Source organism: Mesocricetus auratus, unplaced genomic scaffold, assembly GCF_017639785.1.
Source record: "Mesocricetus auratus isolate SY011 unplaced genomic scaffold, BCM_Maur_2.0 Super-Scaffold_100003, whole genome shotgun sequence".
Lineage (NCBI taxonomy): Eukaryota > Metazoa > Chordata > Mammalia > Rodentia > Cricetidae > Mesocricetus > Mesocricetus auratus.
In genome coordinates, this window is record NW_024429188.1 from 19661646 (window position 1) to 19676793 (window position 15148).

At 34.9% G+C, this 15148-nt stretch overlaps 1 protein-coding gene across 8 annotated transcripts in view; it reads right to left on the reverse strand.

The window, feature by feature from the left end:
* Window positions 1-15148, reverse strand: part of Scml2 (Scm polycomb group protein like 2) — a 129500-nt gene that overhangs the window by 16741 nt on the left and 97611 nt on the right. For 7 of the 8 annotated variants that reach the window (XM_040744112.1, XM_040744109.1, XM_040744111.1 and 4 more), the window contains 8 exons: window positions 14441-14524; window positions 13005-13088; window positions 10056-10136; window positions 8480-8563; window positions 7111-7194; window positions 6543-6626; window positions 2595-2851; window positions 1121-1238 (listed from right to left, as the gene is read on the reverse strand). In XM_040744112.1, the coding sequence (XP_040600046.1) occupies window positions 1121-1238; window positions 2595-2851; window positions 6543-6626; window positions 7111-7194; window positions 8480-8563; window positions 10056-10136; window positions 13005-13088; window positions 14441-14524 (876 nt within the window). The remainder of the gene's footprint in view (window positions 1-1120; window positions 1239-2594; window positions 2852-6542; window positions 6627-7110; window positions 7195-8479; window positions 8564-10055; window positions 10137-13004; window positions 13089-14440; window positions 14525-15148) is intronic. The other variant, XM_040744110.1, reaches the window with a different exon arrangement.

Here is a 15148-nt window from a genome sequence, read left to right on the forward strand (position 1 = left end):
TTAGCCATTTGGGCAAGAAACTGCTCTTGCCTAGATTGTTTGACTGTTGTTGTATCATCTGGACATGCAGGACCCATAGGAAAGTGACTACTGAACTCAGTCTTACAGGGTTCCTGCTTGATGAAGAGTCTACGAGACTTTCTGCAGGACAAAGAAAAATGACTGACAGACTGCCAATGCAGATGGACAGTTTGAAATTTCCTGCTTTGCTGAGAAGTGTTCCAGACACATTGTGGCCTATGGGCTGAAGATGGATGCCCCAACGTTACAGAGGAACTTCGGGTGACCCCCAGGCAGTAAGATGTCTCTGTCAATCCTAGTGTTTATATATTATCCTTCTGTGGTCTTTGATGGAGTTGAAGACAGATACTTATAATTATAGTTTTCCTTAGTTATGATAAGAGATAAGCTACATATAGAACTTTAGACTCACAAGGATGGGATGGATGATATTTTCTTTAAATCTTGCTAAATGTTGATAGACAAAATATTGTAACTGTATTCTTACTTGATAACTGTTCTGTTATATATGATTTGACTATGTTAAAGTTAAGACCTTTCTTTTTGTTTAAACAGAAAAGAGGAGATGTTGGGGGAAGTCCTGTGCATTTGTCAATAAAGTACTGTTGAGCCTATAGGAAACCTAGATAGGAGGGACTAGGAGTCGAGGAGGATTCTGGGAAAGAGAAAGACAAGAGAGTTCGAGATGTAACCGCATGGGGTAGGAAGCCGGGAACTATTCTCCGGTAAGAAACATACTCAGATTAACAATTATGGGGTAATTACTTAAGTCAGAGCTAGCCAGTTAGAAACAAGCAAGGCCAGCAGCTTCATAATTAATATAGCCTCCTGTGTGTTTATTTGGGACTCAAGCGGCTCTGGAACCAGGCTGGCGGGAAGGCTCCTCTCAAGAAAAAGCTTCTCTTAACATTTGATAATGACACAAATTCAAAATGTTGGATATTTATTTTTAGGTGACATGGATTTAAATTGACTGTTTTTGCTTAACATTAAGCCAAACTATGAGCTTAACAAAATACAATAATATTTTACAATTGAACTGAACACTGAAATCAATGCCAAATACATGTTTATTGCTATTTTGAAAATACTAACTTACCTGTAGACATCACTATTTTACTTGGCTCCATAGAAGACATACTAGATGAGGAGCTTCTTCTCATCAGTGAACTGAGAGAAGCTGAAGATGTAGAAGACACAACTGGAATACACTTTTCCTGTTTTTTTAAAAAAAGGAATAAAGAATGCAAGTATATGTACTTTTTAAAAGCTTCTAGATTAGAAAAAATGGTAGACATCACTGGGTTACAAAATCATCAATTAACAAAAAACGTTGAAAACCTTCTGGATACAAAGAACTGCAGTGCTTTGGAAACTGAACTCAGACCCACAAGCTGTTCAGGTGCTAGAGAAAGGGGCCAAAAGGCTAAGTAGGATTCCCTATCCTATCTTCTGATGATACCTGAGTCAAATTAGTTAACTGTGTAAAACCTGTCAACCTCAAAATATTCGAGGTTACATGCAAGACATTTTTTAAAATCACTGTTAATTATATAAATCTCTTTTCTTAAATAAGCAAAAATAACATCAGCAAGTCAGAGGGCTTTATTATACACTTTGCTTCCTTTATTCATTTTTGTTGTAGTGGTTCCAAATATCCTATCTTTGTTTTTCGAGACAGGGTTTCTCTGTAGCTTTGGAGCCTGTCCTGGAATTCACACTGTAGACCAGGCTGGCCTCGAACTCACAAATATTTACCTGCCTCTCCCTCCTGAGTGCTGGGATTAAAGGTGTGTGCCGCCACTGCCTGGCTATGGCTTTTGAGGGATTATTTGAATACTTAAAATTCTATTTTAATTACTTCCTTGGAATTTTAGTTATCACTTATTTCTTTATATTATGACTAGAGGCTCATCCATAACTACATAATTTTCAAATAAAAATCCATACTGTACCATTTCATATAAAATATTTAAACTAAAATTATATAGATCCTTATCCTCCACATTCAGGCTTTCATAATGTAAATTATTTATGTATTTATATCTGTCTGTGATAAACTGTACTGGACTAGAAATGAGTATAAGGAAAAATTTTCCTCAGTACTTTCTTGCCCCAATCTATCCCTTCCTGGCTTCCTCCTGACTAATTACACAAATGAAGGAAATCTCAACTTAATGTCTTTCTCGATATTTTAAATTCTGTATCAGTTTTTCAGATTGGATAGTTTCTATTCTATTCTCCAATTCATTTACTCTGTTCTTTCACCACCAATAAATAGTAGCTAATTCTGTCCAATGAATAATTTAGATGTTACTTTTGCTACACCCCCAAACTCAGTTCTCCTTCCTGCTTTGACTGCCTTTGATGATGAACTGTGATATAGAAGTATAAGTTCCTCATAAGTTACATTTGTTCATCACAATAGAAAACCTAAGACAAAAAGAGCCTTATACATTTAAAACAGTCCTAAAAACTTCAGCATAGTCTTAGTAAATTGCTAACTTGCATGTTAAAAATAATGACCCAATACAAAGACTTTACAATACAAATTAGCAAGAGATATGACTAACCTTTTTTCCTGACTGTCCACCTTTTTTATTTGGTTCGACAAGCTTAGCAGTAATGACTTTCTTAGTAGCTGAAGTATCTCCAGTTGGCTTAGTTTGTCCTGATTTCTTGCTTTTCTTTGACACTGGTGTCACAATAGTTGTTTTCCGTGGAGACTTCTTTGAAGATCGAGCCCCTTTGGAGGTGGAAGATTTTGGTTGTTCATCAGAGGAAGGCGGTGTGTTCTCTGTACTTTTCACTGAAAGAGCTGAGAAAAGAGCTTAACAACAAAAATTAAAGAAAATGATATAGCAAAAACACTATCACATGACTAAAAAGTTTAAGCTTATCTTCAAAACATCCCAAAGGTTACTTATGAAAATTATTTTAAACAAGATCCAAATTAGCAAAACTAGAGATGAAAAGAACAGTACACCACATACTAAGAAAATTAAGAGAATCATAAAGGAATACTTCTTTTGTTTTTGTTTTTTGTTTTTGAGGTAGGGTTTCTCTGTATTGCTTTGGAGCTTGTCCTAGAATGCTCTCTGTTGACCAGGCTGGCTTCGAACTCACAGAGATCTGCCTGCCTCTGCCTTCTGAGTGCTGGGATTAAAGGTGTGAGCCACCAACACCCAGCTAGGAATACTTAAAAATTTCTGTATTCTACTAAACTGAAAAGCCTAAAAGAAATAAATTTCTTAAAATATGCGATCTATCAATGTTAAACCAAGATAAAGTAAATGTAATTTAACCCCTATTAAGATAGAAACAGTAACTAAAAATCTCCTAACTAAAAAAAGCCCAGGGACAGATGCTTCAGCATATAACTCTACTAGGTATCCAAAAGAAAATTAATGACAACAGTCTTAAAATTATTCTGTAAAATAAAATCTGAAGAAACATTCCTACATTCTTCTTAAAAGGCCATTATCACCCTGATACCAAAACCACACAAAGACCCAACAAAAAAGAAAATAGGCCAATATCCATCATTAATATAGATTAAAAAACAATAAAATATTACGAACCAAATTCAAGAATGCATCAAAAAGATTATCCACCATCAAGTCAGCTTCATCCCAGAGATGCAGAGATGATTCAACATATGCAAATCAAAAACATAATCCACAACATAAATAGACCAAAGGACAGAAGAAACCACATGATAATCTCATAAGGATAGAGAAAAGGCCTTTGACAAAATTCAACATTGCTAATAAAAGTCATGAGGAGATCAGGAATATTTGGGACATACCTCAAGAAAATAAAGGCAATTTTTAACATCTCACACATCAACATTCCTTCTAAATGGGGATAAACAAAAAAAAACTAAAAAAAATCCAAAACCTAAAACAAAACAAACAAACAAAAAAATCATTTAATAGACTCTTTCCATACCTGTTCAATATAGTGTCTAACTCTTAGCTAGATCACTAAGCAATAGAGGGTATCATTGGGCTACATATAGGCAAGAAATAAATCAAAGTGTTGTCATCTGGAGATGATATGATTTTATACATTAAAGACTTCAAAGACTATACCAGGAATCTTCTATAGCTAATATCTTCAACAAAATATCAGGTTATAAAATTAACACAAAAATAAGTAGCTTTACTATATACAAATGACAAATCAGGGAAGCAAATCACACCGCAAAGCAACATCACACAATTTCACAATTGCTTCAACAATATATTGGAATCACTAAAATTAAGCAAATGAAAGACTTGTACAATAAAATTTAAGAAACCAAAGACATCAAAAGATGCAAAGATTCCCCATGCTCATGTATTGGGTAAGGCTAATATTGAGAAAATGGCCATTGTACCAAAATAAATCTACAGATTAAATGCAATTTTCATCACAATTGCAACACAATCCTTCACAGAAATGTAATAAACAGCCTTCACTTTCATATGGAAACACACAAAATCAGGATAGCTAAAATAATCACAAACAATAAGAGAACTGCTGAAGTTATTACCCTTCCTGACTTTTAAGTTTTACTGAAGAGCTATATTAAAACAAACAGCATAATGTTGGCTTAAAAATAGATACACTGAATAATGGAATAGAGTTAAAGACCTGGCCATAACCTACAGACACCTGATTTTTGTCAAAGAAACAAAAATACGTACTGGAAAAAAGACAGATAGGTAGCTAAAGAGCGACCAGGGAGAAGACAGTATCCCCCAAGGAGCAGGAAATAGAATATAGTGTTATAAAATGAATATTAGAAAAATAGAATTAAAGGGGGTGAGGTATGAGAGGGAAGCGTAGAGGAGGGAACACGGGTAGGGAAAATTAATTTTAAAAAACTGTCAAAGAAGCCAAATGGAAACCTATTACAATGCAGGCTTCCTGAAATATAAATAAATACAAAATGAGTTCAAGTGGAATGACCTTATAAAGGAGGGACAACATACCAACTCTACAGCACAAGCTACCAAAGCCCAACTCTATACCAGGAATGGGTTACCACTTTTTGAGGTGTTGGTCAAAGGGGTCCCACAGATCCCACTACAGGGCATTGCCAATGCTACTTGTTGCCCTCTACAACTTGAGGGTAAGAATATCAAAGTAGTTTTAATTTGTTGAATATACCACATACTATGACAAGAAACATGGAAAAACACAGCTGGTATGAAAATGGATGCTTCACTTCTACTGGCTATGGTTCATAGTGTGAAAAATACGTTATATATGTTATACATGTTACCAGAAAAGCAACCATCAATCTCAACAAGCTACAAACTGAACAAGCTACAATAACCACCTGATTATAAGATATACCCACTGGCACAATAGTAGCAGCAATTTTTTTGGAGTAACCAACCAGTTTTTGATTGGATTTAAGGCCCACTCCATGATATGGAACCCAAAACTGATACTGATAATGAGGCAAAAACCTCCCTGTTACAATATAGGCCAAATGTACTAGGAGAATTCTTATTAGTATAATTCTGGTAAGTGGTCATAATAATAAAATGACTCCTAAATAAATGACATACTCTTATTGATTTCTAATCATCACTAATCACTGATCAATGATTCACTAAACCATCATCAGAGAAGCTTCTTACAGTAGTTGGTAATTAACAAAGAGACCTACAACTGAACCACCTACAGGGAATGAGAAACTTTGGAGTGCTCAACCCTCAACGACATATCTTTATCACTCCCACCCCTTCAATAGTCAGTTATCTATGTGGAAAAGCAGACAGAAAGATTCTAACCAATAGGGGCAAAATTACTTTGATGAGAGAGAATTTTCCAGAAACAACAGAAAAGACACACATCCAAACTCAGAAAGAACATGACAAAACGCACAGGACATGGCTCAAGCCAGAAAAACAAATTCAGGATGGATAAGGTGAAGTAGATATAAAGTATCAGTCCTTAGCTTACAATCTATATTCAAAACTTACAGCTGCTGTAAAAGAAAAATCAGTTTTCTTCAATAGAGTGACATGGTATATATAAGCCACTCTAGGGCAGTCAGTATTCAGTATTATGTGAACACAATTTAGACACATATTTTTTGTAAGTTTTGCTTTCTTCTGGTTAAGAAATAGAAGGTACATAATATCCTATAGAAAGGAAGGTGAGGGAAGACATTGGAAGAGTTGTGGGAGAGGACACAATCAGATAAAAATGTTATAAATTTTAGAACAATAAAATCATTAAAAATAAAATATTGTTTAAACAAGGATACCACAGAAATTAAACTTTAGATACATTAAATTTTCATAATCAGAAAACAACTTTTTCTTTAAAAAGATGAACTTGTTAGAATAACCAACAAATCTTATTTAGCACAGTGAAAATTGTATCAATTTATCATTATGTTACTTCTTGTATTAGATTTCTTCAAACAAAAACTGTCTTTCTGAAAGAATATGCTATTATTTAATTTTGAGAAAAAAAATCTTGTAAAGCAATAGAGAAAAATAAGGCAAAGGAATCACCTGGAATTGCTTCTTCATCTTCCAAAAGTTTGGCTTGCTCTTTCCAAAATTTGCTGGCTCTTTTGCGCTTACGTTTTTGCTCAGCTTTGTTGAAGTATGAAATGAAAAACAAAAATCATGCACATTTAAAGCTGGAACACATTATGTTCCAGTATGCATATTAAATAATAAAGCATCTAATGCAGCATAGTCACGTATCTTATTATAGTGAAAATTTCTATGAATTTATCACTATGGTGCTTATACTTGTTTCCTTAAAAGTGAAAAACATGCCAAAATGCTGTGTTCAGCTTAATGTAAGGGAGAGGGGCTTGGTTCTACCCCAACCTAAGGGAGCTCTTTTTGTTGAGGAGGAGTGGACTGGGGGTGGGCTTGGGGGGGTGGTAGCAGGAGGAGTGGTGGGAAGGAAAACTGTGGGTGTAATGTAAAATGAAATTTAAAAGAATAAATGAATTATAAGAAAGTGAAAAACAGTATTGACTTCTAAAAACTCTGCACTGTTATTCAAAACATGGCAAATGTCTTGTCAATGAGTATGGATTTAAAAAAAAATCAACAAAGCAATCACCTTGGGCTGCTTCTTCATCTTCAAAAGGTCTGCCTTGGTCTTTCCAACGTTTGGTGACTGTCTTGCCCTTGTATTTTTTCTCAGCTTTGTTAAGGTGTGAAATGAAAAGCAAATGTTATGGACATTTAAAGCTGGAACATGTTGTGCTCCAGTATGAATGTTAAATAATAAAGATTCTAATGCAGAATAGTCATGAAAAGGTTACCACCATACTCACATGACTTTTAACAATACACAACATGGCATAATAACGCTAAAATACAGTAGCAGCATGCATACCTTGGCAGTAACTAAATAACCTTTACTTGGATTCCAGATCCATTCAACACAATGGAAACCATGGCTGGTACTGAAAACCCAGCTAAAAATTCTGAGCTAGAGAAGTAATGGTTATTGGAGGACAATCTGCAACAAAAATTTAACTAAATCATTATAGGCCCCAACAACTAACTATAAACATTTGTCTTTATAACCACAGATAATAGTAGTCTTCAATCTTCATCAAGAAAACATTGGTTTGCCACAAACATGGACCATTACAAAAAAAAAAAAAAAGAAACCAATCAAATCAAAGAGTTTTGGAGCCACGTCAGAATGGACACATCTACGGACCACTCCCACACATAAGATAAGGCCCAGGAACACTGCCCAAGAGGAGGTAGAAAGATTATAAAGAGCCAGAGGGTGAGGGAATTTGCTCTAAGACTGTGTCTCCTAGTAATATCAGGAGAAAAACACATCTTATGATCATCACTGCCCAAACATGAGCTGAATAAGAATGACATATAAAAACTGGAGAAAGAAAATCCTACAAGGCCTAAACCCTAAACAAAAGAACTATAGAAAACTAAAGAAACCGGGAAAAGGAGAAATGGGAATCCCCAGGTAAAAGTATATCAATTAACTATCTGCTGTGAAAAAACAGCAATGAAAACATACATACAGTTACTATTACAGAGACAGAACAAGTTATATTCAGGGCTATATGTGCACATAGATACTCTTGAATGCAAGTATTAACAATTACTGAGAAAAGAGGCCACACATTTGGACAAGAGAAGAAGGCATAGATTGGAGGTTTAGGGGAAGGAAAGGGTAAGGAGAAAGGTTGAATTTAATTATTATCTCAAAAATAGACTTCTAACATAAAAAACTATAATCAGGAAAAATCTAATTCTCCAAAAGGATAAATTTATTACAATAGGAAACACATTTGACTTACCACACTGAAAATTTCTATCAAACTTTCATTATGCTATTTCTTTTCTTCTAAACACATTACACCATTATTCAATATATGGCAAACATGAGAAAAAGTATAGATTGAAATAAAACACCATCAAAAACCAAAACAAAATAAAGGAATCACCTGGGCCTGCTTCTTCGTCTTCAAAAAACCTGGATAGGTCTTTCCATTGTTTGGTGGCTGTTTTACCCTTGCGTTTTTTCCCAGCTTTATTGTCGTATGAAATGAAAAACAAATAATATTTAAAGCAAGAACACATTATGTTTAATCCTCTATGTTTTCTAAATAATAAAACATTCAATACTAATGCGAATGCTCTAATATAGCCTTGTCACAAAGAAAGCTACCATCATACTGTTGTGATGTGTAACAATGCCATTCATGGAATGATAACTCTAAGTATGCAGCAGTAGCATACCTTCTTTGTAAAAAACAGATCTTTAATTGGAAGTAAGACTCAATCAAAAAGAGGGAGAGCATGGCTGGCACTGGAAAACCAATAAAAATTCTGTGTTGGTGAAATGATGGTTATCGGAAAAGGATCTACAACAACTAATATACTAATTAAAATCACTAACAACAATTTGTAAGCATTGTACTTATACCTGAAGATAACTATATTCGTTACTCGTTATCAAGGGAATTTTTGTTTGCAACAGATAAAGACCATTACAAAAACCCAGGACCAATGAAAGCAAGGAGTGGTAGAGCCCAATCTGAATGGATAAATCTACAAAGCATTTCTACACACATGATAAGGCGCAGTGAACACTGCCCAAAAGAGTGTAGTAAGATCTTAACAGACAGAGGATAAGAAACTTTGATCTAAGACTGTCTCCTAGTAATATCAAAATAAATAGTAATATCAGAAGAAATTGCTAACATCACTGCTCAAACGAGAGAGCTGAACAAGAGACTCTAATACATATACAAAATGGAAAGAAAGAATCCCAGGAGGCCTAAATCCTACAAGAAAGAAATATAGAAAACAGAAGAAAGGTGGGAAAGGGAGAGGTGGAAATCCCCACATCAGACCACACCAGTTCTCTGTCTGGGGTTAAAAAGACAGGCATGAAAACTTACATACAGGTATTATTATAGAAACTGAACAAGCTATATTCAGAATATATATATATACACATATATATACATATATATATTCTTGAATGTAAGTACTAACAATTAGTGAGTAAAGGGATCATACATGTGGCAGATAGGGGAGGTACATAGAAAATTTGGAGGGAGGAAAAGGTAGGGAGAAACGTTGAAATTAATTATCTCAAACTAAAACAGAATTTTCAGGTTAAAAACATGAAAAAAGCTAGCATCAATGAACAATCTAAATGTCGAAAAGGATGAACTTACATAACAACTCTGAACAATCACAATGAAAATTTCTATGAATTTATCACTGAGATACTTGTTATATTTATAAAACATAAAAAATTTTCTTTATGAAAACATCACACCATAATTCAATATATGGCAAAAACATTGTGAATCAATATATTACATGACAAACAACATATATATATATATATACACACACATATGTATATGTATAGTAGGAATATATATATACACACAGGTGTTTGCAATACACTTAATTTATGTGTATTCATATAAACTTAATATTTATAAATTATTTGTATTTATAATATAACACACATACATACACACAAACACCAAAAGCAATCACCTGGGCTTGCTTCATCTTCAAAAAGTTTGGCTTTATCTTTCCATAGTTTAGTGACTGTTTTGCCCTTGCGTTTTTTCTCAGCTTTATTGAGGTATGGAATGAAAAACAAAGATTATGGACATTTAAAGCTAGAACACATTATGTTTAATCCTCCATGTTTCCCCCAAATAATTAAAGCCTCCAATACAAATGCATATGCTTTACTACAGTCATGTCGTGAAAAAGGCTACCATCATGCTCTAGTGATATGTAACAATGTCCCTCATGGCATGATAACTCTAAGTATGCAGCAGTGTAACACATACCGCCTTTGTTACCAGAACTCTTTACTTGGACATAGGACTCACTCAATACCAGGGAGAGCATGCCTGGTACTAAAAACCAGCTAAAAACTCTGTGCTGGTGAAATGATGACTACTGGAGAAGAATCTACAACCACTAATATACTAACACAGCATAATCCCTAACAACAATCTACAACCTTTGTTCTTAAATCTGAAGATAACTGCAACCTTTACTCTTCATCAAGGCAACTTTTGTTGCAACATCCAGAGATGATTGCAGAAATCGACAATCAATCAGAACAGAGAATGCTGGAGACCAATCAGAATGCATACATCTACAGAATACTCCTGCATAAAAGATAAGGCTCAGGGAAAACTACCAAGGAGGAGGTTAAATATCACAGGCAGAGGATGTGGAATTTGCTCTAACACTGTATCTCCTCTTCTATGAACATCAGGAGAGACACCTATAAAATGTCATGACCATTACTGCCCAAACATGACAAGACCAAGAATGGTAATAATATATACACAAACAGGACAGAGAAGACCCATGAGGCTTCATCCCTACTCAAAGGACCATAGAAAATTAAAAGAAATGGGAACAGGAGAGGAGGGAATACCTAGGGAAGTATACACCAATTCATGTCTGGTGCCAAAAGGTCAGTCAGAAAAACATATGCATAAAGGTACCACTAAAGACTGTACAGAACATTCAGGTGTGTGTGTGTGTGTGTGTGTGTAGATATTCTCAAGACAATCAATAACAATTAGTTTAAAAAGAGGCCACAGATATTGACATACACAATTGGAGATTATGGAGGGATGAAAGTTTATTGAGAATGGTTGAAATTAAATGATAATCTATTAAGAAATGGGATCATTCACCATGAAAACATAAAGAAATTGCAATCCAGAAGCAATGTAATTCCCCCAAAGTATAGACTCATTATAATAAGGGAAAATTTGACTTATTGCAGTGAAAATTTCTATAAATCTAGCATTGTGGAACTTACACTTGTTTCCTTAAAAGTTAAAACAGTAGGGTCTTCTAAAAGTATTACACCATTATTCAATATACTGTAAATATCATGTGAATCAATATACACACAAAAAAGCCATCACCTGGGCCTGCTTTTTCATCTTCAAGAAAACCAGCTTGCTCTTTCCATGGCTTAGTGACTATTTTTCCCTTGTGTTTTTAATCAGCTTTATTGAGGTATGAAATGAGAAAAAATTATGGACATTTAAAGCTAGAGCATATTATTTAATTCCCTATGCTCTCCAAAATACTAACACATATGCTCTAAAATAGCCTTGTCATAAAGAAGGCTACCATCATGCTCTGGTGATGCGGAGTAATGACCATTGTGACATGATAACTATGCGACAATGGAAAATACACCTTCTTTATAACCAACACTTATTTACTTGAAATCAATACTTGCTCAACAAGAGGAAGAATTTGCCTGGCACTGGAAAACCAGATAATAACTCTTTGATCATGAAATGAAGAATACTGGATAAGTTTTTACAACCACTAATTTACTAACACAGCATAATCCCTAACAACAATCTACAAACTTTTTCTTACATCTGAAAATAAACATAGCCTTCACTCTTCATCAAGGCAACTTTTATTTGCAACAGCCAGAGATCACTGCAGTAATCTACATCCAATCAGTACAGAGAGTGGTGGAGACCAATCATCCCAATCTACAGGACACTCTTGAATATAAGATAAGGTTCTGGAGGCTGCTGGTGGTGATGAATGCCTTTAATCTCATCACTCAGTAGGCAGAGGTAGGTGGTTACCTGTGAGTAACCCTGAGTAACTGAGTAATCCTGTCCTAAAGGAAAAAAAGAGAGATAGGATTCTGGGAACAACTGAATTTGGGCTGAAAGAGCATCAGATCCAGAGTGTGAATAATTTGTACTAAGACTGAGTCCCTTAGTAAACACACATATAATCTAACAAGCATCATTGCCCAAACATGACTTGAACCAAAATGGAACAAATACTTGCAAAAACTGGACAGAGAAAAGCCCACGAGGTTTCAACCATATATAAAGGATGATATAAAACTGAAGGTGACTGAAAATAGGATACATGAGAATTCCAAGGGAAGAAAACACCAAATAACTCTCTGTTGCCAAAAAAATCGAACCATGAGAAAAAAAATAGTACACACACACACACACACACACTATACAGACTGAATAAGTTATAGTAAGGAATGTGTGTATGTGTGTTTGTGTATTCTTAAATACAATCACTAACAATTACTGGGAAAAGTGATCAAAAGTGGTCATGAATTTTGGCCTAGAGAAGGGGGGTTTAAAGGGGAGGTTTTGGACAGATAAAAGAGTATGCAGAAAGGTTGAAATTATGACAATCTCACATATAAGGATACCAATCTCCTTGAAAACATGAAAAGAACCTGCAATCAAGAAGCAATCTAATTCTCCAAAAAGAATGAACATACTATAAGGAGAGACAAATTTGACTTATCAGTGAAAACATCTATGAATTTACCACAGCAGTACTAATACTTGTTTCCTTAAGTGAAAAACAGTGTTGCATTCTAGAAATAATACATCATTAATGAATACACTAAAAACACCATGTGAAACAATATACAAATGAACAAAACAAAACAATCACCTGGGCCTGCTTCTGCATCTTCAAAAAGTCCAACTTGGCCTTTCCATTGTTTGGTGACTGTTTTCCCCTTGCGTTTCTTCTCAGCTATATTGAGGCATGTAATGAAAAACAAAGATTATGGACCTTTAAAGCTACAAAACATTATGTCGAATCCAAGTGATTTCTCTTAAATAATAAAGCTTCCATTACTAATGTATATGCTCTAATATACTCTTGTCATAAAGGTTATCATTATGCTCACATGAAGTGACACAATGCCCCTCATAGCATGATAACACTAAGTATGCAGAGTGAATACATATCACCTTTGTTATCAGAACTCTTTACTTGGACATAGGACTCACTCAATACCAGGGAGAGCATGCCTGGTACTGAAAACCAGCTAAAAACTATGTGCTGGTGAAATGATGACTACTGGAGAAGAATCTACAACGACTAATTTACTAACACAGCATAATCCCTAACAACAATCTATAATCATTCCTCTTATACCTGAAGATAACTGTAGACTTTACTCTTCATCAAAGCAATTTTTGTTTGTAACAGTCTGAGACCCTTTCAGAAATCCACATCCATTCAAAAGAGATTGCTGGACACCAATCAGAATGATTACATCTACAGATACCTACAGAACATTCCTGTATATAAGAAAAGGCTCAGAGAACCTCAGAAAACACTACACAAGAGAAGGCTGGAAGATCATTAGAGCCAGCGGCTGGGATAATTTGCTTTAAGTCCTTGTCTCCTAGTAATATTAGGAGAAACACACATAAATTATCACAAACATCACTTCCCTGACCTGAAAAAGAATGGCACCAATAGTTACACAATGTGGACAGAGAAAAGCTCTTCAGGCTTTATCCCTACTCAAAAGACCAGAGAAAACTGAAGGAAAATGGGAACAGGGGGGTGGAAATACTCATTGAATAAAACACTAATTCATGTCTGGTGCCTAAGCCAGCCATGAGAAGATAAATGAAGGTAGTATTATATAGACTGGACAGGTTATAGTAAGGAATATGTGTGTGCGTGTGTATGTATGTAGATATGCTTAAATACAATCAATAAAATTAGTGAAAAGAGTGAACAGAAATTTTGGCATGAAGGCCAGGGTTGAAATGGGAGGTTTTGGATGGATAGAAGGGTATGAAGAAACGTGGAAATTAAATGATAATCTCACATATAAGCAAAATATCTCCTTGAAAACATGAAAAGAATTTGCAATCAAGAAGCAATCAAATTCTCTAAATGGATGAACATATTATGAGACAAATATTTGACTTATCAGTGAAATTTTCTATGAATTTAGTATGGTGGTACTTACACTTGTTTCCTTAAAAGTTAAGAGTGCTGTCTTCTAAAAATATTACACCGCTATTTAGTATACTGTAAAAATCATGTGAATCAATATAGACAAAAAAACAAAACAAAGTCACCTGGGCCTGCTTCTGCATCTTCAAAAAGTCCAGCTTGGTCTTTCCATGTTTTGGTGACTGTTTTGCCCTTGCGTTTTTTCTCAGCTTTATTGAGGTATGAAATGAAAAACAAAGATTGTGGACATGAAATGCCAGAACAAATTTTGTTTAATCTCCCAAGTTACACCAAAATAATAAAGCATGGAATACTAACATATATGTTCCAATATAGCCTTGATATAAAGAAGGCTACCATCATGCTCTAGTGATGTGTAACTATGTCCCTTATAGCATGATAATTCTATGTATACAGCAGTGTAACACATATCACCTTTGAAACCACCAATACTTTACTTGGACTTAAGACTCACTCAACAACAGTGACAGCATGCCTGGCACAGAAAACCTGCTGCAAAAATAGACAGGTAGACCAATGGAACTGAATTGAACCCCCTGATAATAACCCACACACCTACGAACACTTGATTTTTGACAAAGAAGCTAAAATTATACATTGGAAAAAGAATCTTCAAAAAATGGTGCTAGCATAACTGGATATTGGCATGCAGAAGACTGCAGATAGATCCATGCCTATCACCTTGCACAAAACTTAAGTCAAAATGGATCAAAGACCTCAACATAAATCCAGCCACACTGAACCTCTTAGAAGAGAAAGTGGGAGGCACTCTTGAACGAATTGGTACAGAACACTGCATCCTGAACATAACA